Source organism: Brachyistius frenatus, unplaced genomic scaffold (assembly GCF_029030835.1).
Source record: "Brachyistius frenatus isolate BFR_SWC_R1_liver_20210118 unplaced genomic scaffold, ASM2903083v1 Contig_7, whole genome shotgun sequence".
In the NCBI taxonomy this organism is placed as follows: domain Eukaryota; kingdom Metazoa; phylum Chordata; class Actinopteri; family Embiotocidae; genus Brachyistius; species Brachyistius frenatus.
In genome coordinates this window covers 42,146-69,109 of record NW_027210606.1, presented here as the reverse complement: position 1 = coordinate 69,109, position 26,964 = coordinate 42,146, and the positions used below count along the sequence as shown (strand labels likewise).

Genomic DNA, 26,964 nt, shown 5'->3' with positions numbered 1-26,964 from the left:
GATTTTAAGGTCAGCATAAGATCTTGTATCCACTGAATCACTTGGTGTTTGCTTCTGAAGGGCTGGTGTATTTGACTAGACAACATGGATCACATGAAGGCCAACATTTGAATAAATGCACTATTTGTCATAGAAGCGACATGTTCTGCAATGTTTATAATAAGATTGAGTTTCAATACCTAAATATCAACAATTTTGGAAAAAAAAAAACTTAAAGTACAGTGAACCCTCGTTTTTCGCGGGGGTTACGTTCCAAATAGAAACCGTGATAGGCGAAATCCGTGAAGTAGTAACCTTTATTTTACAATTGAAATAGATAGAACTGGACATTAAATATATCTACGTTACATATAGTCGTAATGTGATTTCAATGCACGATGCAAATCCGTGAAGCAGCGAGACCGTGAAAGGTGAACCGCGTTATAGCGAGGGTTCACTGTATTTTGTTAGTAAAATATCAAAAATTATGAAAAATGTCTGTCCGTTAGTCTTGACTTATGTCATGTTTATTCATAATAATGGGACAAGACAGAATATTTCTAAGGCTACAGTAATTATTTATTTTTTGGTATATTTGTTTGATAACTGCCTGAAAACAAATGATTGAAAATTAACTGCTGCAGTTCCATTAACATTATTAAAGTTATCTTTCAAAAAATGTATTGGTTCCAGACTCTAAAACGTGATCCTTTCTCAACTGTTGTTGTAAACTGAATGTTGTAAGGGTTGGTCTTTTGGTAAGACAAAATAAGACAGCAGACAATGTCACCATGGGCTTTGGGAACTTGTGATGGGCATTTTTCACAATCTGATGATTAATATAGGCCTAATTGGTAGATGAATCAATTATGCTAAATATATTAATTTGTAACTCTACCTTAAATGTTGTGCTCCTGTCAGTCAGGATATCAGGATATTGTTTTTAAAAAACTTGTCATTAGTGTTTGGACAAGAATAAATAACAAAAGTTTAATGAAACCAAATGGGCACCTCCACTAGTGGTTTAGTTTTAATGTGAATTATTTTGTATTTCTTGAGCCAACAAAACCTTTTATGTGTTTGTTAAAACTCAACAGAGGTCAGTGTTCTTAAATTATGTTTTTAAAAGCCTTTCCTTCCCTCTCGTCTCCCTCTCGTGTCCTGCAGCAGTTCTGTGGTGTTCTGGGTCACACATTTATGGAGTTTCTGAAGGGCAGTGGGGACTACTGCCAGGCTCAGCACGCTGCCTATGCAGACGAGTGAACAGCCGAACTCACCATCGATCCGAAGCACTTGAGCCACAAGAGGGACCCCGGAAAGTTGGCAGGACCGGGACGCCTCCCAGAACCAGCGATAACTCGGCCTGGATGGGGTAACTCCACCCGCTGCACACTGCCCTCGACGGCTTCCGCCTGGCCAGAATCAAGGTGGAACCAGCCTTGGTTTTATTTTTCTTCCTTTTCTTTTTTTTTTTTTTTTTTTTTTTTCAAAGGAGAGGGTTTTGAGTTCATTTTCAAATTGCCCGCCCTTTTTCGGCTGCTAACTCTCCAAATTTGCCCCGTGATTTTTTGATTTTTTTTTAGCATTGCCAACCTCAAACAGACCGGAGGATTTTTTTGTTTGAGTTTTTCAAAGCTCATTGGACATTTGTGTTTGACATTCCCTCCGAGTCTAACTAAGTGTTTACATTTGTGTTTTTACTCAGTGGAAGACGTTTAGGTTTTGTTATATTTTTTTTACGCTTTCACAATGGCTCGTATGAACAGACCAGCCCCTGTGGAGATCACCTACAAAAATATGAGGTTTCTCATTACCCACAATCCCACCAACGCCACCCTGAACAAGTTCATCGAGGTGAGCCTCAGTCTCTATGGTTAAATGTTCAAATCTTTTCAAATATTTAGAAAATGACAACGGTGAAATAAGATATGGGAGAGGACATCAGTGAGTGAAATGGCTTGAACCAGAAGATTTTTTGATTTCGTGAATTAAAGAAGCTGAATGTATTTTTAAATCAAGCGTCGCTGGCTGTGTTCTTACATTGTGCATTAGGTAGCTTCACTGTTCATGTATTGTTTTCTAATTAATCTGATGTTTACAGGAGCTGAAGAAATATGGAGTCACCACGGTTGTGAGAGTTTGTGAAGCCACCTATGATGCCACCCTGGTGGTGAAAGAGGGAATCCAGGTTCTGGTGAGTTCAAACATGGTTTCCTCATGCTGTAAACAAAAACAAATATAGTTTTTGGCATTTTATTTCCTCCAGTTTTCAGTTTCTTTTCCAAACATCACTTTTTGTCCTTGTTTTCATTGTTTTCACAAGTGCTTCCTTGGTGTGGAGATCAAACCTTTGTTGTCAACATTGTGACTTATTTTTTAGGTTTAGTGAGGTTCTAGACTTGCCATGCAAATATATTGCTGCAAAAACAACAAGCAACTCAAAGCCTCTAGTGACAGATTCATACATCTGATGCCAACGCTCAGATTATTAGCCCTTTTTACTGTTTGATGCAAAAGGTTCAGTTGGTGTGTCTTAAACTCGTCAAATCATATTTGACAGCCTAAAAGAGATCAGAAAGTCAAGGAAATACAACACTATCGAACAAACTCATTGCTAGAACAATTAACAATAGTTTTTATTATCAGTAAATCTGTCAATTATATTTTCTATTTATTTTTAGTATTTAAAAAGATTGAACATAGCAAAAAAAAAAAAAAAAAAAAAAGGCCAACCCTTCAAAGAAAGAACTCTACAGGTGTCCCTCCCACTATAACAACATTTGTCTTTCCCTTCCGAGGTTCAGTCTTCACACTTCTTTTGTTTTAGTTTCCAAGAAATTGGGCCTATGACATCATTTCTCTCTTCTCCAGGATTGGCCGTTTGACGATGGAGCTCCGCCCTCCAACCAAATTGTGGATGATTGGCTGAACCTGCTGAAGTTGAAGTTCAGGGAGGAGCCCGGCTGCTGCATCGCTGTCCACTGTGTGGCAGGTTTGGGAAGGTGAGCACTCACCGTCACAACCATAAAAGTATTATATTTTTATCATAGTGAATAATAATTTTACACTTGATCTGTTGGTGAGTGAGAATTTGCTGGTTTTCTTTGTTCAACATTCTTGTAAATTGAATATCTTTGGTTTTTAGACATTTGCTCTGATAAACAGGTATTTTGAAATTGGGCTGTAGCATATTGTACATGTTATAAACAAATATTCCACTAATAAGAAAAAACATAATTGCAGCTCTAGAGGCGTAACTCACTGCGATGTCCCAAATGCTGTTTCTTCACGTTTTCACAAATGCCTGTATTATCTCATTTTTAAGTATATATACAAATGTAACATGGCATATTGTTAAAAACTGAAATTTAAGAAACATAGAATAAATGTTATGAATTATAGTGCGAGTATGAAGCGAAATAGCAGACGTGTGGATTTTCTCCATGTTGCTGTAAATGACTCATGACATCACCCACATTCTGTCCCGTGTGTGTCTTCTTAGTTTGGACAAGGTTCAAGGTTCTGTCTCGATGCTGTTTGTTCAAAGCTCATCTGAAAAGGATGTGAAATGTTTTGGCTGATTTAAAAATACTGAAAATCAGAGTTTAAAATAAAGATTGCTGTAATAATAAAGCACAAATCTCTTTAACTGACATTGTTTTCCCTGCAGAGCTCCTGTTCTGGTGGCGCTTGCCTTGATAGAATGTGGGATGAAATATGAAGATGCTGTCCAATTCATTCGACAGTAAGTTAATGTGACAATGAAAACCTTTTGGCAGGGTTCCAAGTATGTTCAGATGAAGGTTATGTTTTGTTTACACAATGCCCTGCAGACTCTTATAAACTGATTGTAAATTAAAAAATAAAAGGCACTCAAGTGTTTTAGGCTGACACAGATTTGTTTTACGAAAACACCTAATAATGCAAATATGTGCTGAGCGGGATGTTTTACAGTTGAAAAATAAAGTGTGGAGTCTGGTGGCCATTAACTTTTCTGATCATCCTGCATTTTTGTGTGATATGAAACGGGATAATTTTAGGAAACATAAAGCAAGGAAGGATGAGTCATAACTGTAAATAGATGAGATATCAGATATTGAGAGAGAAGAGTCACTGTGTAGGAGAAGTGGAGGCAGTGCTTTAAAGTGTGATGCCTCATCGCTTCAAAGGTTCAGTCTACATGTTTGCTTTGAAATGATTGTACTTTCATAGAAAGTAATAAAAACATTGTGGTAATTTCACTTTTAAAGGCATATTCTGATTAACAATATGGTATAATATGACACTAGACATGTTTATATCACCCCATGCTATACAGTCATCACCCACGCCTTACTAAAATGCAGAAAAGGGCTAACAAGGTGGATAACTTGATTTTTTTTTTTTTTTTCTAACACACTTACTTCACAGATTAACTAGCTGTTGAGAAAATTCATATTTCTTCTGTAACTTTAATGTTTTAAGTCTATTGTGTTAAACTGAATTAATCCCATGCTGTATCCCACAGGAAGCGTCGAGGAGCATTTAACAGCAAGCAGCTGTTCTACCTGGAGAAATATCGTCCAAAGATGCGCCTGCGCTTCAAAGATTCCAACGGCCATCGCAATAACTGCTGCATCCAGTAGAGCCAAATCCTGACCCATTCAACTCCCACTACAGATGAATTACATTTAATCTTGCTAGTTTACTACCTGGCAGACTTGTTTTATTGTTTTTCTGCGTTGTGTTAAAGTATTTTTTTTTTTTTTTTTTTTTTAAACCATGCTTGGTAATTCAACTGTCACCTTCCCTCTCTGGGTTCAAAATCAAATGTTAAGAAAAAGAAAAAAAAACAAGTCGTGTGAACCGAGTTGTCTCTTCATGTGCCCAAATAAAAAACATTAGGAAGGGCCATGCTGAGTCGTGTATCATTGTAAGATGTTGGATTAACTGTTTTCTGCAAATGCATCCCAAAGATTTCAATTGGCCAGTGCATTAACATCGCCTGAGAATGTGTTTAAAGGAAAAAAAAAAAAAGAAACTAATTTTTTATTTCGTGTGTGCAAATATGTGTACCCCGTTCAATTTTAGGGTTCAGTTTCAAGACTGGCTAGAAAGAAGTATGCCTTCCTTCAAATCAGATGGATTATCCATAAATGCCTTACAATCGAAATGGAACAAAGGCAATTGATGTGGGAGTTGCCTCCCGGTGGCATTTGAAAAAGGTGTTTCATTTTTCTACTTGGAACAAAAAAATGAAACTGTTGCCTTTGTCTTGTGCAGGAAGTCTTACACACACTTATGCCCTTTCAGTAACTATTTTTAATATAAATGCTTAATTGTTGCAATATTTGTCAACTGAAAGTCTAGGAACTTGTAATTTTTTTCTTTATACCTTCAAAACTTCTGTTTACTAATTAACTGCCATGTCCAAAATGTGATCTTTTTTTTTTCTTTTTTTCTTTGTTTGCTTCAAACTGGACTTCCAATGTCTGCGGTATTTTGTATGCCTTTTTATTTGATGTCCGTAACTTAAGACTTGGATACTTGATGATTTTATGTATTTGAAAATGTGTACTATTATTATTAGGTTGGCTATTTATACTATCAATGGATGTGTGATTTAGTACAGTGAGCGACAAAGTTGTACCTGTTCACCAACTTGAGAGTACATTAAATGATACACTGAAAAACAACAAAGACTGTTAATGAGTCATTATTTTCAATGATAGGTTATTAACATTTTTGTCTGTTTTTTCTAAATAATATTTGGTTTGTGTCTAAATGGAAGTGCATTTCTGAATATGGTTAAATCCTGCTATTTATTAAAAGTGTATTTTGTAATGTATTATCCTGCTATAATACATTACAAAATACACTTTTAATTGAATCTCAAGTTCATAAAATTAGTTTTTCAAAAGAATATTTTATGATGATCAAGGTATAAAATCTAAAATCAAATCATGGGGCGGAACAGTGGTGCAGTGGTTAGCATGGTCGCCTCACAGCAAAAAGGTTCCGGGTTCAAATCCGGGCCTGGGCCCTTCTGGGTGTAGTTTGCATGTTCTCCCTCTGCCTGTGTGGGTTCTCCCCAGGTACTCCAGCTTCCTCCCACTATCCAAAAACATGCACTTCAGGTTAATTGGTGGTTCTAGAAATTGCCCTTAGGTGTGAATGGTCATTGTTTCTGTCTGTCTCTGTCTGTGATGGACTGGCGATCTGTCCAGGGTGTATCCTGTGTGCTCTAAGTGAGCTGGGATAGACTCCAGCCCCCCCGTGACCCTGTTCAGGATAAAAGCAGGTATAGATAATGGATGGAAGACAAATCATTCACTACTACATAAACAGATTGGATGGCATTACAAACAAAGCAAAAACATGATGCGGCTCTGATAGCAATGAACAGTTTTATTTAATAAATAATCCTAAAGAGAAGAAACAAATAGAGATAACAACTCAACTGTAAAATGAAACAGGAACTGAGCAGGATTTTTGTAGTCATTGAAGACTCAACAGGACATTTAACTGATTTTAATTTGTTTGATGAACTTTCTCAAAAGCGTTGGCGTCCACCCTGTGGTGGGTCCCCCCTTGTGGTCATTTATAAACAAACAGCCTTTAGCGTTTACAACCCCAAAGCCATCTTTTTGTATTTTTGAGAAACATCCTGATGTACATTTCAACTACCTGACTTTGTGGTGGTAAAGTCTCCACCAGCTTCCTCTTTGCTGTGACTTTGCAAGATGATTCAAAACAGTTTGCCGAATTACATTTGGTAATTTGGAGGTTGAAACATCAGAGTTGTGTCACACCAAAAAAAAAACTCCAGTGAAGCACTTATATATGTTGTCTCTTTGGTACATATGGCAAAACCTTTGTCATTCTGTTTTTGTAAGACAAAGATTATCTCCCTGCACACAAGAGGTGTAAAAACATGTATGCATCATCCCATCATGATGCTGCTGCATTCACTTGAAAACATCTGTATTAATGGTTAATTAATCTGATTTTTTTTTTTTTAATTTTATAGAGGCACTATCTAATGATACAGATGACACCGCCACTAAAATGTAAATGTGAACTAAGGAGGAAAAGGTGAAGTTGTTGAAAACTTTAGAGGGATCTGGCTTTCGTTTCAGGGTGTTTAATTACCTGTCATTGATTCACTTCACTTTTAACATCAAATTTTAGTGCGTTAAACTGAAATATGAGCAGAATTTGCTAAAGGGAGAAATTTTGAATCACTTTTGGAATAAAGGGTAAACACATTGAAGTTAGATAAATACTCAAGTCTGGAAAACGTGACAGGAATATTTTCTAAATGCTATTTTCAGAGGTTTTTTTCTCCTTGAAAGTTTGTCAGATGAAATATGAATACATTTGAATGATCAAACATAAGAAGATTTCACATTTAATGACAGTTTAAGTATAAAACTATACATTTTGGTACTGCAGCTGACCACAGGATTGTCAGGTCTGGAGAAAGAAAAGTCTTAAAGCTGTTGAACACAGTAATTCACGTTTAAATCGATTTTCTAAAGTGCAGTTGTGTTCGTTTTTGACTATACTTGTAAACAAAACATGCAAGCGGTTATCAAAATCTGTTTATTTCCTCCTTTGTACAATTTGAAGATGTCACGTAAAACCTCGATATAATAAATAAGACGTCATATAAAACTGCCAGAGAGGTTTTCACACATTGCAACCATCCAATCACAAAAACAACAGTTGTCGTGACAGAAATGATCAAACATATCCTACATTTAGAGGAAAAGGCACAGGTGGGGATTTAAGTGGATAAACAACAAAACTCACAAACAAATGTACGTTATACAGCAGTATAATTTGTATATTGACACATTTACATAAACATACAGAGAAAGGATAAGTCTTGCTGTATTTAGATTGAAATGGGGCTTTTGGGTTTGTACATATACAGTGAATTCTTAATCTCTCAAAAATAAGACTAATCCTTTAATATTACAGTACAGTAAAATGGCAAACTTGAGGTAAAATGAAACTTTGAATGTAAAGGAGTTTCAGAAGGTGATGGGTGCTGTCCCGTATCCACCTTAATATCAGTTTATAACCACAAAGATGCCTTCAAAAAAACCATGTTCCAAATGAGAAGACCAAAAAAAAGAAGAACACAGCCATACAATCAAGTGACATAACCCAAATAAACACATTTTCTAATGAGTTCTGGTTTCTTTTCCAGTCAATTAGTTTTCTTCCAGATCAGCTGCGACCCCATCTCACATCTCACTGGGGCCCTTCATGCCGGAATCCTTTGGTGGATCCGTCGATGGCACCATGGGTAGGATGCACTGTGATGACTCACAGTAACCATTTAGACCGGGTGTACCTGGAAGCCCAGGAACACCAGTGATACCGGGAATACCGCGAGGTCCCCTCTCTCCATCACGGCCATCTTTGCCATAAGCCGGACGTCCGGGGACACCTGCAAGAAGAGTAACAGATGAGTAGAAGTTAAACACACATTTTTCTTCAAAGGTCTGTACAGTCTTTAATAAACTAAAATCTGAAAAAGTTATATATATACACGTACATGTTCACGTTCATGTTCACTTAATCCTTTTCCAAACAGTTCTTGACTGAAATACAAATTTTGAAAATTCTATAAAATGTGTCTTTATTGCACAAGTAATCATTTATTTGGTGTTTTAGGAAATCAAAACAAGGTCAAAATTCAACATACAGGGCAACAATATACATACACCCACTTTATTATCAATAATCACCACTGGTCATTAAGTTAGTGGTGCTGAAAGTTACAAAATGCCTTTTAATTTGCCAAGACCGAAGTCTCTTAACTTCCTGTTGGTAGTCGTGATTGACTACAGTTGGTAGCATCTCTGTGCCCACATAAAAAGGGTTTGTTTGACAGCACTCATTTGACCAACACAAAGTACAATAGGAAAGTCCTAGGATCTCAATGAAGATCTGAGAAAGAAGATATTTGATTTTTCGCAACTCAGAAACGTCTCCTGGTGCCATTTTTAAACAGCTGCAGTTCCTAAGACCATTAGTTCAAACAAAAGTGCAGCTATGGGAAGCTGTAGCCACTTTGGTAAGACCGACAAAAAGACACAAACTGTCAGCTGCGAGGAAATTCATTCGGATGGTCACAAACAAACCCAAGAAACCCCAAAAGCACAGATCTACCATGAACTAGAAGCTGCTGGAACACCCATGTCAATATCTACAATCAAACAAGTTTTACATTGCCATGAATTGAGAGGCTGTCGTCCAAGAAAGAAGCTTTTGTTCCAAAAGCGACGCGTTCAAGCTCCACTGAAGTTCACATTTGACCTCGTGGACAAACAAAAAGCCTTAAGATGGAAAGTTTTATGCTGGGATGAGACAAAGATTGAGTTGGTATGTTTGGAGGAGTGACGGTGATGCATTTAACCCCAAGAACACTGTACCAAAACGGAAGTATGTAGAGTAGTATGCTCTGAGGCCCTTTTGCTGGCATTGGAAGTGATACATTACACAAGGTAGATGGAATATAACATAACCTCAAACCATTAGCTAGATGGTTGAAATTTGGACACAAGTGGGTGTTCCAACAGGACAATGACCGCAAACACACAGCAAAGCTGGTTGTGGAATGGACAAAGCAGGCTCACATTAAGCTTTTGGAATGGCCTTCCCGAAGTCCTGCCATCAACCAGGGAGGCTGTGGCTCAGACGGTAGAGTGGGTTGCACACTAATCAGAAGGTTGGTGGTTCAATCCCCAGCTCCTCCTGTCCACATGCCTAAGTGTCCTTGAGCAAGACACTGAACCCTAAGTTGCTCCCGATGGTGAACCATCGGTGTGTGAATGTGCTCCTGATGGCAGCACCTTGCATGGTGATCTGTCTCATTAGTGTGTGAATGGGAAAACCATGTTAAAGCGCTTTGAGACCAAAAGGTGATAAAGCGCTATACAAGTACAGACCATTTAACCCTAATATGGATTGTGCTTAAAAGTCGGGACCGTGCCGAGAAACCAACAAATTTGATTGAACGCTATCATTTCTTCCAAGCAGAATGTTCAAATATTCTGCCAGAAGCTTTTTGATTGCTACCACAAGCATCTTGCTAAAGGGCATTTAACCAAATATCAGGTGTGTTGTATGTCTATTCTTGACCCCATATTCATTTCAGAAAACCAAAAACAAATGACAGCTTGTGCACTGAATGTTATTTTTTTCCTATTGAAGATGTACAAATATGTTGTGTTGCCAATCTGCCCCAGAAAAAGGTCAGTTCAAAGAAATAATAAAAATTCCATCATTGCCATAACATTCATGTACATAATGATAATATGTAAACTCCTCACCACAACTGTATTGTAAGCAATGTAGTTATTGAGGCAACACTGTTATTCAACCTGTATATCCAGTGAAATGCATTCGTTATACTTTAAATTACAGCGCATCCCACACCTGAAAAGTAACTGATGTTTTGATGATGTGTGATCTCTGCTGGTAACTGAATGAAATGAAAATTGCATGTGAAAAATGCATCCCTTCCTGTACTGTATTATTTTTTATTAGAAAAGACCTGCAGAGTATGCTGAAGGCAACTCACAGCTGAATTGGAGAACAGAAGGAGGGCTTTGCTCTATATTTTTTTATCCTTTATAAAAATGTTGCAGGTATTTAATTTCACATGTAAATGTGGTATATTTTACCCACCTAAGTGTACAATCCATGCTGTATTGTCCAGCCAGTATGCATTTTCCATTTTTACATAATGTCCACTGAATAATGCTTGATTTACTAGGGACAGAAATATAGGACACTTATTCTATAATCAGATACCTGGTAGACCAGGGGCACCAGGTTCTCCTTTGGGTCCTCTCGCTGTGGGTCCTCTGTCCCCTCTGTCACCCTGGTCACCTGCAGAAAAGAAAATAATTATCACCAAGGGGAAAAACATAATTGAAGTTACTATATTTAGCATGAAGTTCAAGCAGACTTCACACCTCATCTGTTCCCTCATTAACATTAAGATGATTGGTCCCTAAAGGGGAAAGTGGGTCACAACCAATCAATGTGAAGATTACAGATGCTTGCAGCTTACAAATGTACAAGTTTGCCATTTGTATGATCAGATTTGAAAATTGCTTGTTTCAGGCTCCCACTCCTGTAGACCTCTCAGTTACTTTGGTTCTATGACAAAATATAACTTGTGTATTATATTATCGCCATGTACCATGCCAGCAACAGTAATGCTAATCCTTATAGTAAATCCTCAAAGAGTTGTAGTCATTGGTACAATGTTTTTGCATGTGTTTCCAAGTTTTGTACATGCACCTGCGATGCACCGGCATGCCAATGGTTTCCCACGGGTCCACACATCTACAGGTGGCAGCAATGCACCAAGAAACCCAGCAGTGTGCCACTAAAGGTAGAAAGCTGCAGACTGCTTGCACCTAACCAAACACCACGGGTTTCAAATTTGATTTTAAAAAAACTTAGCTTTGCAAGATTTTAAGAAGGAAGTAAAGGAAGATGGCAGCAACCAGTAAGTCCAAAGTTTATGCTTTAAAATGGTCACTCACCAACCTTAGAGCAACATCACATATGCTATTCTAATGTAGTCGGTTCTTAGAGTCTCCAACATCAACATCATAGTTATTGTGGGCACCTCTGCAGTAAATTGTCACTGAGTTCCAGACACTTTGTGATTCAGTCAAACAACCTTCTAAACATATACTCATCTGTCCAAGTGGCTCTCACCTTTGATTCCTTTACGACCTAGTAGCCCAGGTGGACCCTTCAAACCAGGCAGTCCTCGTGATCCTGTGTGGCCAGGGAAACCATTCTCTCCAGAGACGCCTGGAGGTCCAGGTGGGCCAGGAGGGCCGGGAAGCCCGGAAATACCTGACTCAGGCCTGCTCAGGCTGGCTGCTAGCTGGGCCAACTGCTCTGTGACACCGGAGAACGTAGTTTACATTTGTGATTCAGTCATTAGAGCAACTACTTGCAGAATGAACATCAGCTAATAGATCAAATACACAAAACAGCAACCTGCATCCACATACTGCGAGATCTTCAGTTATTCACTCCAATTACAGAAATACATATTGTATTAGCTCACTTATGCCTTGTGCTAACAAGCCAATTAGAACTGAAAGTTTGAAGATGACAAACTCTTACCTTGCATTACCCTCATGCAGACCTGTTTGATGTGTGTATCTGTTGGTGTTTTTCCCTGCGCAAACAAAGATTGTTAGTAGTGATCAGCCATTTGTTCTTGATCAAATTATGGTCTAACATATTTAGTCCCATGAATATGTGCTGCATTAAAAACACTCCCATGAAATTCTGTAATGTGTGTTGAACTATGGAGAATTCTCCCTGTTGAAGGATCATTTGACCTCCTGGAGATTTTTCTTTCTTTTACCAGCAATTTATTTGTGAAATTGTTGAACTGCAATTGTCCTTTATTGTAGAGAACCTACTTTCCAATAAGAAGCCGTGTTTCAGCAGAAATTCAGCGATCACAGAATCACAGATAGAAAATAAAATGTCTCACCGCTGGTCCCTGCGTTCCCGGCAAGCCTGGCACCCCCATATCGCCCTGCATGCCTCGTGGTCCTAGTTGGCCCGCCTTGCCCTCTTTCCCCTGCTGTCCTCTGCCACCCTCAGGTCCTTTATTTCCTGTCTCACCTGGTGGTCCTGACTGCATTCAACAACAGCAAAGAGACACCAAACTTTGGAATTGCTACAACAGATAGGAAGAATAACAAAAAGGAAGAGGCAGACACCCTTGATGAACCGAACCAACTGTACCAACAGGTATACTCTAAAAGGCGTAAGTATGTGTGGAATTATAAACAAGAAGGAAAAGGTGTTCTTCAGAACTGGCTTTTGTTATCTTGTTGAACTGCTTTTTACCAAAGCTGGAATAATGTCCAGACCACACTTGCAAATTTGAACTGCAAAATCTTGATCAAGCAGGTTAACTTTTGATGGCAGACTCAAAATGTTTTCTAGCTGCTTTACAGTTAAAGGTTGTAAATAAAATGCTGCCAAGCAACTGCTTTCTGCTCTCTAATGAGCCACATGAAGAACAAAGGCAACTTTGTCAGAAAACATTCAGGCTTTCTTATTTGAATGTGCAGCCATGTTACAACTTGTTCAATTATATTACATAAAATAGCACAAATATACCCTATAAAATGCTCAGTGAGTGATATAATGCGGAAAAAAAATACTCTGCTGAGGTGAACATACCGATCCTTTCTCTCCTGGTTCTCCTTGATCACCCTGAAAGGGAGAAGACTTGTTACATGTCTGCACGAAGTTGCATTCAAATATATTCATACCAGGTTGTCTTTTTTATTTTGATAATTTTACAAGCCATATCACATATTTTTACAAAATATTATTAGTTTATAAAGCAAATTTTGAGAGCTAAAGTCACTCTATGAACTGCATATATATAATTATCCTGGTCAGAAGCAGGTGTTTCAGTTGTTAATCACTCACCAACTCTCCTCCTTCTCCTGGTGTTCCTTCAGCTCCTACAGATCCCTAAAATGAAAGTGAGGTAGGGGACAGCACTTAGTCTGACACTGGGATCTCTTTGACATAGTCATAACAAGAGGTGGAGGTGCAATATTACTTATTAAAAATACCTGGTCTCCTTTTGGACCATCAAGACCAACTGCACCCTAAGAGAAAAATAACATAATAATCAGCTGGACAATATAAAGTATGTAATGGAAAACAATTAAATCTGTAGCATCAATACCCACAACGATAATATAATTTACAACCCCGTTTCCAAAAAAGGTTGAGGCACTACAAAATGTAAATAAAAACAAAATGCGATGATTTGTAAAATAATGTAAACCCATATTTATTTGGAAATTGACCGAAAGCAACATGTGGGAACAGAAATTGTATTGTTCTATATAAAGATTATGCCCATTATGACTATTACGGGTGCTTCCCATGTTACAAATATTTGGGTAAGTGAAAGTAAATTGCTGATATTTAACTTTTTAATAACAGTGACCTAAATTTGATCCTACCTTCTTCAGTCTGATTCAACTTGACTTCATTCTTTCATAGAGGAGGCCTTCTCATTTATTTGATTAAACTCAAAGTTACTGTACTGAGTTATTCTAACCTCAACCCTTGTTTTTCTAACTAAAGTAATCACATCAAGCCAGACCTATTCTGCTGCTGAAATTCATTCCGTTTGTCCACTTTGTACCCGTTATAACAGCCAGGTTTATACAGTGTATTGTATACAATCTAGTATATTGTATATTCAGTAAACATTAATGCAAGTGATTGGCTGATCGACCTTTTCTTGGCTCTGTGTGGCTGCAGACCAGGCATGACCAACATGTCCTGTTAGCTTTACATCCCCCTATATGACTCTTTGGATGATGACGTCAGCAAAGCCCCACCATGGTCCCACCCAAATCAACTATAACCAGATATTGTTTTAATCAGTAAAAATAACAATATCACATCAGTGTGGGACTTTATAAATCGAGAAAGGAAGCATTTTTAGTATTTTGAGCCAAGATACATGGAACTACTGTTTTTTGGGATGTTGGATTCACATAGCTTCACTTCAAATTTAATCTGTTTTTATTTTGTGTCATTTTGTGCTTTCTTACTCTGTCTCCCTTCAGGCCACGATAACCGGCAGGGCCAGGAAGTCCTGGAAGGCCTGGATCCCCTTCGCTTCCCTATTAAAACACCCACACAAACCAACATGAAGTAAACTGTTGAATACATTGAATACACATTTAGAATCCCAACACAGCTGTGTTAAGCTTAGAAAAGTTACCTTTCCCAACTTAACCAGACCATTACTACAGAAAATATTTAAAATAAAAACATATCCAGCTTCACATCATCTGAAGGGTGACGCTGGACCCCCCCACCACCGACCATCCACCCTCCCTCAGAAGTGTCTGGGTGTATGTGGGTATGTTGGCATTCCAGGGGAACAGAGATTTCTTTCAAGGCCTTTCAGCTTTTTTTCCTGCCCTTAATCACCCACTGAGCTACAGAAAAAACGAAATCCTTGTAACAAGAGGCCATTCATGCCCGTTCACCAGTGGATTAGAGACTTAAGTGCATGGGCAGAAGTTCACAAAGACCTTCAACTCTTTAATAAAAGCACAAAACATGACTCCACTTCCCAGAAATGCATGTTTGGAGCAAGATACAAAGTTGATCTCGGTGAAATATTCTCATGTTGAATAATACATTCAGGATAGGAAATAGTAGCATTATTTGTGAACACTGATGTTCTGCTGGCTTTGAGTTTCAGGGTGCTGAATTCTTACTGTTCTTTTAACACTGATGGCAGCACTGAACAGATCTGAGCTGAGTTGAGAGGATCACTCGGCACTTTGCTCAACAACTGTCAAATGCATTTTGTGTTTTCTGCCTGGTTGAATTTAGCTTCATCAGAATGTTTTCTTCCTTCACTGTTTCTCCATCCATCTGTAGTCTCCTTTTCATCCTTGTCCTTTCCCACAACAGTATTATTATAATCTTGTTGTTTTTCTCTCTGGTTTAATTAGTGCTACCATAAAGAAATGCTTTTAACCCTGATACACTGGTTTGTCTGGCCACCAGCACGGAATATAAGAAGCTCAGCAAAACTTTGCATTTATATGATTGAGCAAAGAAGGACATAACCCAAAGCTAGGTTTTCTGGTATTTGAAAAAAAGAGTTTTGATCCCAGGTCCTTAAGGGATGTTTGTATGTAAATGTGTGTAAATCTATCTATGGATGTTATTCAGATGTCAAGGGAGTTATCGGTTTGTTTGGATTGATAACTTCATGTACATGTAACTTTTACTTGTAAACCACTTTTTTTTTTTTGGTAAAGAAATTTAATAAAGCTGGTGTATAATTACACAAGGCAATGCAATTTGCGTAAAACTGAGAATCTGAGTCCATTTCTTTTTGATTTGATACGCATATAACGTCTTTTTGTTAGCTTAATGCTCACCTTGTCCTACTGACTTTTCACCACAGTAAAATGTATCCAGGTAATTCAGGTCTGATCACACCCTTAAACATAGACTTTCTCTTGGTCTTACCCTGGCTCCTGGTAATCCTGCAGGCCCATCGTGTCCTCTCACTCCTCGTTCACCCTAAAACAGAGAAGAGCTAAAGTAAAATCTGCAAATACCGACAGAAGTGTGTCAAAATATAACAAAAGAAAATGCAATACATTTGAATTTTTTTCTTGGTTTCTTGGTATTTTCACTGAGATTAAACACAATGACAACCATTCACTTTGAGAAGAAATGGTTTGCAAGGAACAAAGTATAAATTATAAAATGGAATCTCACTCATTAGCTTGGTCTGTCAGATAAATATTCTCAAAAGCCTTGTTCGCCTCCTTCAGTCGGACTGAACACAGTCACATTATTCAACCTTCTGACATAAAATAATGACTTGGTACTATCAGTCTGGGTCTGTCCATTTATTTAAAATCTCCTGCCAGTATTTAAGTGCTTGTAAGATATCCTGTGGGTGTGTCATATAGGTGTGGCCAGCAGTCAACTGTGCCTATTGTACCTTCTGGTTTTAAGAGGTGAAAGCCTAAATTAAAAAGCAGGTACAGGTGCATTTAAGAGACTTACTGGTCCTCCTCTGGGTCCAACAGGTCCCACCTCTCCCTGTTCACCACGCTCGCCCTGGAAGCAAATAAGACATCGGATCAGATTGATTGACATAGCTCCAGGTGGGGTTTGGTATTTTTGTTTTGTAATGCAAGTGAAAGTTGATTAATCCATGAGTTGATACCTTAAACCAATTCAAATCAACCAGGTGGTTTAAAGTCCTTTTACATATGAGAGCCTCATTGTATATCATTGTACAATTGAGTAAACGTTATTGCAAAATTATGGATTTGTTTCACCTTGCTTTAAACTTACCTGTTTCCCTGGAAACCCCATCAGTCCTACACCTCCTGGATCCCCTTTGTTACCCTGATGACAGTAAGAGAGAAGAGCACAACAGTGTTGGTTCATTTTACAAATAAACTATGATCTATATAGGAATCTATATCTAGGAATCAAAGTATAGTAGTGTTTTCATGGTATTATTCATTATTGTATAAAGTTTTGATCATACCATTGAACCGCCGTGTCCTTTTTGGCCATAAGCACCTGGCAAACCCTACATGAAGAAAAGAGTGCCAAAATCGATGTTAGGAAAGGCAAATTTTAAACTTTTATTGTTATATTAAGGGGTTGGAGATCACTTACCGGAAGTCCCTGTGGACCAGCATCACCTGGAGCCCCATTTTTTCCTGGAAGACCCTAAAAGATAACAAACAAAAAAATGTAAGTGTCCGTGAGGGGAAAAGTTGTCTTAAAGATCGTGTCTACAGATTCAGACTGCAGACTTTCTGACTAAATGCACACTTCTCAAATCCTTCAGCTGTTTTTGAGTCCAAAATCCCCTTCACAAACTAAAATTAAATATTATTAAAAACAGTAGCTACCTTGGACCCTGGCAGCCCGGGTATTCCCTCACGGCCATCTGGACCAGGAAGGCCCTGTTGACAAAAGAAGGAATAATGAGATGTTTATTACATCCATCACGACATACATGTGTTAATGAAAGCACCACCATAGACGAAAGAGGATGTAGGGTAATGCTGTTTATGGAAGGATCTGCATAGTGATTTTGGACAAAAATCTGTGATAATACATAATATTCAGTGACCATAACATATATTTCTGACTGAATCCCCTATTTGAAGGTAGAAAGATGGACAAGCAGGAAAAGAGGTAGGTAGTTGGATGAAGGTAGGGAAAACACTGGGGTGACATTAGCAGATGATGGATGGATGACTTGAGATGTAAACTGTTGTACGGCTTGAGGAAGGAAGGAAGGTAGATTTATTGATCCAGATTTATTTCAGCTTTAATAAGATGAAGCAATACTCACCGGTTCTCCTTTTGGCCCTGGCACTCCTCTGATTCCTGATGGACCTTGGTCTCCCTATGAAATGACAAAAAAGAAAAGTTCATGACTTCAAAATAATATGAGAGATTAAAAATATTGATTATATGTAAATTTCACTAAATTTAGGGGGGGGGGGATTAGCATAACCAAAACAAAAATGAATTGATCATTTTTAAGATCCGTGTTTTACCGTTTAGATCAGGGGTGTCAAACTCATTTTAGTTAAGGGGCCACATACTGCCCACTTTGATCTCAAGTGGGCCAGACCAGTAAAATCATAGCATACATAACGACAATATTTCTCTATGTTTAAATCATTGGTGAAGGTTTTTGGTTGATAAACCCTATTTTAAGGTCTTTCTACTATAAACTAGAAACATAAAGACCAAAAACTCAGACATCAGCCCACTGTTTATCTGCCTGGGCTCTCCTCTGCAGATTCACTCGCTTTGTGACGTCACAAAGTGAGCAGCGAGTGCTGCTGCCTGTGGCAACGAGCGCTTCTTCCTCCGGAGCAGACGTCGCATTTACGCTGTTTTTAAAGCAATTACTGGATCGATTAAAAAAAAATTACAAAACGTTTGTACTCATAAACCTCCATATTCTCATAGAAATGCAATTTATGTCTTTCTGTAATTTTCACACTTAGCAAAGTCATCCAGCGGGCCGATCTGGACCCACTGGCGGGCCGGATCCGGCCGTATGTTTGACACCCCTGGTTTAGATTGTTATTTGAGGTGATTGCATTTTGATTTGTGACCTTAGTATTTCTACAATCCTGCCTATGATGCTGATGACAAGCTAAACAAACCGATCCAATGACATTCAGGTTCATTTTTATAATTCCTCGCTGATGTTGTTTGAGGCATCATTTACAGAGGAAACAGGATGTGAGGACCGCAAAAAACACTTGGACAAAAATGTGAGGGGCACAATTTCTATCTGTCATTCGATGTTATTTGTCAAATGTGAACGATATATGTTTATAGCTAAATTTCACTGCTGTCTTTGACAGTTAGATTTGTGATCTTACCAGCACTCCCCGTGGCCCAATCTCACCAATGGCTCCTCTTTGGCCTGCATCACCCTAAAAATTTTTTAACTTTGATCAGTATTTTGTCTGAATGACAAAGAAAACTTAGCAGAGTTCATGATCAGGTTTCCACTCACTGGACCTCCAAGGATTCCTTGAGGGCCCAAATCACCAGGCTTTCCACGAGGTCCCTGTTTGGGGAAACAAAAAAAAATCAAGTAAAAGCTCAAATAAATTGAATACATTTTTAGTATACATGGTTTCTATGCAGTGAATGTAATGTAGAGGCATTTTTGCATTTTCTCCGTTAAGAAAAGAAAAAAAAAGAACATGTTGAAATGCTCATACATGAAGATTATATATTTAATGTTTAGACTCTTCTAGTGAATTATGTTCATGTTATTTCATGGCGTTAACTGTGCTCAGTTGTTGCGCAACAAATCCTCCAACCTAAGTGACTATATAGGTCATTTGCCATTTTCCTCTTATACAACCCATAAGAGGATACTGACAGCAGTTGTCATATAACACTATACTAAAGGTTTTTACATTTAGGCACAAAAACAACTTTGTTAGGTTTAGGAAAGATCATTGTTAGCCTTAAAACAATAATAATACATTAATAAATACATGGTTATGGTTTGAGAGTGGTTATGGTTTTAGGTATTTTGCTATTTTGTTGATCCATCCATCCACCCAACGTCCTCCAACATGCACTTTGTAGCTCTGTAAAAATGTAACGTGACCTCCTTTTTTGCATCAACATAATAACTATGGCCAGAAGAGGGTGCTGTCACTTGAATCTAAACATATTGTGTCATTTTGAGGGTTCTGCTGAAACAAGTGCTGTTGTCCTACATGACTTGTAGTCATATCTTAACAATAAAAATGGAACTATGGTAAACTGCTTGCTCAAACGACCTATGGGAATATTTTTTTCAGGAGGGCAGTTTCTTGTTTTATGTCCCAAGGGTTCAAAACAATATTTATAATTTTTTAACTTATCCTAATACACATTTTCTGCAATGTGTGACCTCTTACCCTGTCACCTTTGGCACCGATTATTCCTGCGAGGCCTCTTGCTCCACCTGGGCCCTAAAAGTACTCAGCGGATAGAGGAGTGTTAGTATGTTTGACTGTGTAGAGGCATTTCTGTGTGGATGAAGTTTTTCATTGCAACAGAGAAAATAGTGGAATATTTTACTGGTAGTCCTTGAGCTCCAACTTCACCAGACATTCCTTGTTCACCCTCTTCTCCCTGAAAGAGAATGTAGCCCGTATGTCAGGATTTGATAGGCTATTTAGGTTTTTTTTATCGATTAATCAGTACATACAGCATGAGTTTACCTTGTGTCCTTGTCTTCCGGGCTCACCTGACTCACCCTTAACCCCTTTGTGGCCCTACAGGAAAAAAACGAAATGTTAGAAATCATATAATTAAGAAGCTAATCAGTCAACATCAGTAAAGGACAATAAAGTCAGTAGCGATAAAAGTTGACTTACTTTCATGCCTGGGAGACCAGAATGTCCATGCAGACCTGAGGGACAGGCATTGGGACACTGAAAAACACAACAGCCTATTTGAGGTCATGGAAAAGCCCTCCCACAAGGGGGCTCCACTGTCAGCTGCCCCTGACTCAAATGAAAAAGTGTTTCTGTTTGGCAGTTGATTTTCATTACTGTGATGTCGGTGCTTCTGACCAGCACTAATCTGAGAAATCTTTGCATTCATCTGGGATCTAATACTTGACGTACATAAACGTAAAGATGGCTGCTTGCCTTGAAAATGTGTGGATTTACTCTACATTCTGGGAAATTCATGGGACTGATATAAACTGATAATACTAACTAAGCATTTTGTAAAAAAAAAAAAAAAAAAAAGATTAAGATCCTTGACAGAATCAAATCGAACACTATGGATACTCTTTTTTTTTTTTTTAGATAATTCCCATAAAACCAACAAATGGAACCATTTTCTTTGCTAGTTTCTTGTTGGTGTCTTAATATTGATTATATATTCATATTTTGTTCATATCACTTGTGAATTAGCTTGAACAGCCTCCATTTTTGCAGTTTGAAATGTAGGCAAGGAAAGTCCTACCATGTAGCATGTTATACATTAAGCCTTTGCTGGTTGTATTGTAGTTTGTGGGTATGTCAAATACTTTTTTACTCTTTTACTAATAAATGGGTGTAAATTAATCTACTTACCAGGTCCTCGCCTTGATAAACAGCTGGAGGTCCCTAGAAAAAAAAAACAGCTTAAATTGTCTTGTGTTCATTTTCAATAAAGATCTAATTTATTCATCAAAAATGATAATAGTTACACAAAATCTCAGTTGTTTTGACTGTGATACCCAGCAATGTTTCTGGAGGCTTTAAAAACTGCCCCCCACCACTGCCACTTTTACATCACATTTTCTTTAGGAGCTCCCCCGTTTTTGTTTTGCCCCACTGCAGTAAAGCACTTCTAATTTAACATTAATGATCACTTTCCCCGAATAATGTTTAACAGGAGCATAAACAGAAACTGTGATATTTACCCGAGAACCAGCAGCACCAGGAGGACCAACTTGACCTCTTCTGCCTCTCGCTCCCTTCGACAGATAGAGAACTTTTAATTAATTGATGTTATATCATCATCAGCACATTTTTCATTTTGTTTGTTTGTGTGTGTGTTTGTTTGTTTGTTTGTTTGTTTGTTTGTTTGTTTGTTTGTTTGTTTGTTTGTTTGTACTAAAGAAATTTGCAATTTATCTAATGAATTAAATTAACTTAATTTGCAAAGAAATTGTAAAAGTTGAATTATGGATGACGAACTTTCCATTGTTAATTGATTAGTGACCAGAGACCAGACCATGATTCTTATACTCACAGGGGGTCCGACTTTACCCAGTTCACCTGGAAGCCCATCTGTACCAGGAATACCCTGTTTAAAAAAAACAAACATGCATGAACTCTATACAGCCTCTAAAACCTTTAAAAGGGTAAAAACATAAGAAACTGTAAATGTGTCCGAATGTAAAACTATTAAAAAACATCAGCTAACGTTGAAACCTCAAAACTCAGAATTGTGTATTAGTTTCTTGGAACAAGAGCAGTAATCAATTTGGCTTTAAGATACTGACACTGGAACAGGATAAACTTTCCCTTTCAATAGAAACAAGTGGATTTAGAAAAATATTCTTATTAAAACATTCAAGGCACTACTCACTATGAAGTTTTGTCTTTAATGTTGTTGTGTTGTTTTTTTCAGTGGGAGGTTGCATAAGAACAAGAACACATATTTATAATTCACCAAGTGGGAAAATGTATTTCAGCATTTGTATTTATTATAACTGCAGACATCAAAGTAACAATCAGCCGCAATGTGTGACTACAGCATTGTAAACTTGGAACAGTGTCCTGGCATCAAATTAAAGTGGATCAGTAACCGCTGTATAATAATTTATATGATATTACACTGTACTCACATCAAGCCCGTCAGGTCCCACACCCTGGAAGAGAGAAATCATAGTTTCAGAATCAAATACATACTGACTTTTCAATAACAATCAGCAGAGAAAATTCTGGCATATACCTTTATTATAAAATGTAAATATTGGGAGGGTAATATCTGCACTTACAGGCTCTCCAGTAGGGCCACGAGCTCCGAGCTCACCCTAAAACCCAAGAAGAACAGTGATATAAGAATCTGCACTTATATTTCATCAGAATGACTAATTCAGTCAAATGTGAAATGATAAACTTACTTTTGGCCCTTTTAGGCCCACTGGGCCTGGATCCCCAGGAGGTCCAACAGGTCCCTGTACAAGCAACACAAAATACATTAAAGATATTTCATGTTACCATGATATTTGAAGTATATTGGTTAAAAATACAAAGTACAACATTGTGAACACTGAGTTTTCTTGATGCAACATTTTAGCTTTCTGCACTGAACAAACTAACAATAGCATAAACTTTATGTAATGATGTAAAAAAAATGTCAGTTCTTTGTGTCCAGCTGAATGCAACACCATGAATTTATCCAACATGGCTTCATGAAAAAATGTCATCATCTTTGTATTATCAATCACAGCAATGCTATAAAGAAGTGAAGGAGAAGACCATACTGAACTGTTTATAGCTCCACTTTTAAATGCAACATGGTCTCCTAGAATTTAAGGATTAATAAAAATTCATATGAAATTTGGCAGGACACATATTTCCACATGCTTAATTTCTAGTCAAATAAAAGGGAAATATCAAAAAATGTGAATGGTACGCTGCAAAAATGTTGATTGAAGGGATCAATAAAATGTTCACTCACCACATATTTATTTTCTGGCTATGATTTGGCACTGTTAAGTAGGTCAAAGTTGAACTAGGAGAAGTTTGGGTAATGTTTATACCATTTGCCTTTGTTTTCTTTTCCAAATAAGTCTAACGTGGGGTTGTTTACAACACTTGTGCCTAGTTACCAATAGCAATGACCTCAACTGCAAGACTTTAACCCAAGAAAAAAAAAAGGTAATTATTACACTTTCTTTGGTTTTATTCATGACATATGTCTAAAAAAAAATCAGATATTAGATTGAGGGTGGGCCCTTTCCTCCCTTCTGTGGCTCCTCCCCTCACCTGCCTCCTTCATTAAGGACCATCAAAAGACTCTCCACTTTGCTAAAAGCATGATCAAAGCAAGGAAACAGAGACACCTAAAACCAGTCAGTCAGTCTATGACAAAACTCTGTTCCTTCTATCTTAAAAAGAGACAGAGTATAAAAAAGGAAGACTCCTTCAGGTATTCATCCAGTGTTGTATTCTAGTTTATTTTCTGCTACAGGTATGGAAACTGATCTCACTCTGTTTCTTCTATGATTTGTTAAACTTTTCTCTTGCCAACGAAACTGTGAATTTACCCATCTTTTCTCAGCACCATTAATTAAGCAGACGGAAAACACAGTATAACCATCTGCACCACCTTTCCTCACATACACTTCTTTATAGTCAGCCATGCCTGGGCAGCCAATCCCCCTGCACTCCCTTCAGTCGCATACAAAAAGACCCCTGTTCCTGTCAGGAAGCTATTTGAGACTCTCCCCTAAATAGCCAGATTGATTTATTCAAGGGACCTTTTTTTCTCAATGTTTTTTCTCACTGGAGGCCAAGACAAACTGCTCACACAGCAGCAGATCTGAATATATCAAGTCATCCAGCTCAGATCTTACAAAGATTCCATACATCCAGACACTGGAGACTTTTAGACCCATCTACAGGATCAAGGCAGCTGGAGGATTCAAAACTCAACAAAGTTTTTTATTATTAAACAGTATTTGAAATAAAGACCAGCCTGCTGCACTAGCTGTAAAATGTATGTCTGGTAGGCGATATCTTAATCACCTGAAATCAAAACCTAGTAGTCCTGAAGGTACTGTCAGTATGTTGACATGTTGTTTTACTTACATCTGCCCCTGGAAGGCCTGAAGCTCCAGAAGCCCCGTCTTTGCCATTATCTCCGTCAAGGCCCTGGAAGCAGACGTTTCAGTATTATCACTGTCCATTTAAATAAATTAATCCTAAAATTAGAAGCCATTATATACACGTGGAACAAGAAAATCAAATTTGACTCACTGGTCCACCATTCACTGTGGAGTCTTCGCCTCTGTCACCCTGAAGACACATAAATGAGGTATTCAGATCAAAATGAGATATTAGTTATGGTTATTACATTTTGTTTCAGCGTCTGTTAAACACATTTTCAAAAGGTATTTCGCCCCATAGGATGTGTTTTTAATGTGATCATGGTACATAATTGAGTTTATCAAATGGGGATTCAGAAGATTTTCTTAATAGCGTCACAAACCATTGTGCCGCATGTGATAATTCAGTTAAATTGAAAACATGATGGATGCCCTGGTGGCCTAGCAGTTTAGGTGTCTTCCATGAGTTGAAACGTCCAGTCGTTTCCTGTCATCTGTCAAAGAACTCTGGAGATAAAATACACCTCTGGAAAAAATTGTTTTAATGTTTTTGCTTAGGATCCAAGATCACGTTCTTACTGAGTCAGCAATATCACATATGAATGTCAGGCTTTCTTTGGATGCTGCCAGGGTTTATTTATTTATTTACTATTTTTTAACATTGTGGGCATTGTCACTAACACAGCAAGCCAATTAACCTGAAAGAGTGCCAAAATGATTTAAAATCACAGTTTCTGTGGAAGATGAATGTGGTCCGGACAAAACACATTATTGTTTTAACAGTTGCTGCTTTTGGCTTCAGTGTTCACGAAGCAGATTAATCCATGAATGATCGGGACCAAAGCTGCATGAGCCACATCTGAAAAGAACCGTTTATGAAACAAAATGCAGACTCACATCGATGCCATCCACTCCGGGCACACCGGCTACCCCGGGCGGTCCTGCGGGACCTCTGGGGCCAACTGGGCCCCTCTGTAAAACAAACACAAAAATCAGTTTTCACTTTTTTCCCACTGAAATCCATCTCTAAATATCATCCAGTGCTGCTGCTGCTGCTGGTGTGAGGGGCAGCTCACACAGAGACCCATTGTCTGGGTGATGTGAGGGGAAAGGTCATGAAACCAAACCCGGTTTCCCATTTTAGTCATTATATCGCCTAAGTAACTGCATGTGTTCAGATTATTGCTGCTGTCTGAAGCTTATTGGTGCCAGGTGCGCATTTATAGACTCTGTTGGGGGGAAAAAACAGGTTATCTAATTCTACCTCAGATTCACTCGGTTTTTATATGTACATGTCCCATATTGATTCTGTTAATAAGCAAAAATGTTAGCAAAATGGGAAGAAGTAGTCTTAAAAGAGTGTATAAATATAAACACTATTATATATATCCTGCAAATATGCAGGATATCCAAGAAAGACTTTGATACTAGATTTAATAAAATGACTCAGTGCTATATGCAATATGCAGTTATTTATTTTTCATCGGGTAATATGGGGAAAAATAAGAACAATAAGGTAGAATGCAGTCTCTTCATTGCTGAGCAACACAGACAAGCTGAAACTGCCAATAGAAATATAAAAAACAATGCCATAGGAGAATAAAAAATATCACATCCCACTGGCGAGATATAAACCTACTTCTAGCCACCATACAGACAACCAGATTCACTACTGTTCTGTTACATGGATGCAAGAGAAATAAAATACCATAAAATGAGATAAGGTTTATATACATCCACGAGTGAGCACCACAGACACGCTGTGAGCACCTATATGTCTTCGGCAGGAGAAAATAAGCAACACCTATCTCTCACCTGAGCCGAGCAAATCAGCACAATTTGCAGAAAAAGCACCAGCAAAGACTCCCGACAGATCCTGGAGAGAGCCATGGTCTTCCCACAGACCGAGTAAGACACTTAAAAGTCCCTTTTTCCCAGATTTGATACTGCTCTCACACGGTCCACCTGTCAGCGTCCCCCTGACTAAAACCCCACCGCCTGCTGGAAGGGGAGGATGTTAGAAAGTCCTGATTATTCCTGAGAAGCTGAGGCTCTGCAGGCTGACTGGAGGAGGAGGGGTTCTTTGCACACGCAGGGTGTGGTGTATTTCCATTTACTTTGAAATTTTAAAGCTGAAAGTACAGTGAAAGTTGAATAACAGAAAAAGTGTCTGGTTTTGATTGTTGCATCTTTTTTAGGAAGGTTATGGAGCTTCATCATCTCCTCTACAAAACCTATTTGTATGATACAACATGACTTGATCACTATGGGGATCTTAATATTTATTATCAAAGTGACCCTAACTCAAAGTATGCTTACTAATCTTCTCTGGGACTTTGATCTAAATCTCATGGTCCTCACCCACAGATGGAGATGTGAGAAAAAAAAGTGAGTAATTATCATAAAAATGGTTGTCTCCATGACAACTGATCAAACTCCATCCACTTAGTGAGACCAGAAAGAAAACAACCACAAACAAATAAAACAAACAAAAAGAGCGGGACACAAAAAGACTACATCTAGACAGA

At 38.1% G+C, this 26,964-nt stretch overlaps 2 protein-coding genes across 2 annotated transcripts; one reads left to right on the top strand and one right to left on the bottom strand.

The window, feature by feature from the left end:
• Positions 1–1,617: 1,617 nt before the first annotated feature.
• Positions 1,618–5,658, top strand: ptp4a1 (protein tyrosine phosphatase 4A1). The gene is made up of 5 exons (XM_069689450.1): positions 1,618–1,833; positions 2,081–2,173; positions 2,851–2,981; positions 3,650–3,724; positions 4,487–5,658. Exons 1-5 carry the CDS (start codon positions 1,729–1,731, stop codon positions 4,602–4,604), a joined length of 522 nt encoding a protein of 173 aa, XP_069545551.1. The 5' UTR covers positions 1,618–1,728; the 3' UTR covers positions 4,605–5,658.
• Positions 5,659–7,465: 1,807 nt separating this feature from the next.
• On the bottom strand, positions 7,466–26,432 carry col9a1a (collagen, type IX, alpha 1a). The gene is made up of 32 exons (XM_069689449.1): positions 26,252–26,432; positions 25,334–25,408; positions 24,588–24,626; positions 24,420–24,482; positions 22,727–22,780; positions 22,601–22,636; positions 22,448–22,471; positions 21,850–21,903; positions 21,518–21,571; positions 21,186–21,218; positions 20,478–20,534; positions 20,322–20,375; positions 20,179–20,232; positions 20,016–20,069; positions 19,112–19,165; positions 18,975–19,028; positions 17,924–17,977; positions 17,475–17,528; positions 17,236–17,289; positions 17,102–17,146; positions 16,903–16,956; positions 16,609–16,662; positions 16,060–16,113; positions 14,616–14,687; positions 13,617–13,652; positions 13,468–13,512; positions 13,213–13,245; positions 12,512–12,658; positions 12,133–12,187; positions 11,713–11,901; positions 10,792–10,869; positions 7,466–8,419 (listed from the first exon to the last, which is right to left on the bottom strand). The coding sequence occupies exons 1-32, from the start codon at positions 26,324–26,326 to the stop codon at positions 8,214–8,216; spliced, it is 2,064 nt and encodes a 687-aa protein (XP_069545550.1). The 5' UTR covers positions 26,327–26,432; the 3' UTR covers positions 7,466–8,213.
• Between the last annotated feature and the right edge of the window lie 532 nt (positions 26,433–26,964).

What these genes read in the sequence shown, in the direction of transcription:
- ptp4a1 (XM_069689450.1), top strand. Translation starts at nt 1,729, where the DNA reads ATGGCTCGTATGAACAGACCAGCCCCTGTGGAGATCACCTACAAAAAT. An exon ending in AAGAGGGAATCCAGGTTCTG is followed by an intron (nt 2,174 to 2,850) that starts GTGAGTTCAAAC and finishes TCTCTTCTCCAG; the next exon opens with GATTGGCCGTTTGACGATGG. An exon ending in TGTGTGGCAGGTTTGGGAAG is followed by an intron (nt 2,982 to 3,649) that starts GTGAGCACTCAC and finishes TTTTCCCTGCAG; the next exon opens with AGCTCCTGTTCTGGTGGCGC.
- col9a1a (XM_069689449.1), bottom strand. Translation starts at nt 26,326, where the DNA reads ATGGCTCTCTCCAGGATCTGTCGGGAGTCTTTGCTGGTGCTTTTTCTG. An exon ending in AAGGAATCCTTGGAGGTCCA is followed by an intron (nt 19,029 to 19,111) that starts GTGAGTGGAAAC and finishes AAAAATTTTTAG; the next exon opens with GGTGATGCAGGCCAAAGAGG. An exon ending in GTGGCCTGAAGGGAGACAGA is followed by an intron (nt 13,653 to 14,615) that starts GTAAGAAAGCAC and finishes TTTTTCTCTTAG; the next exon opens with GGTGCAGTTGGTCTTGATGG.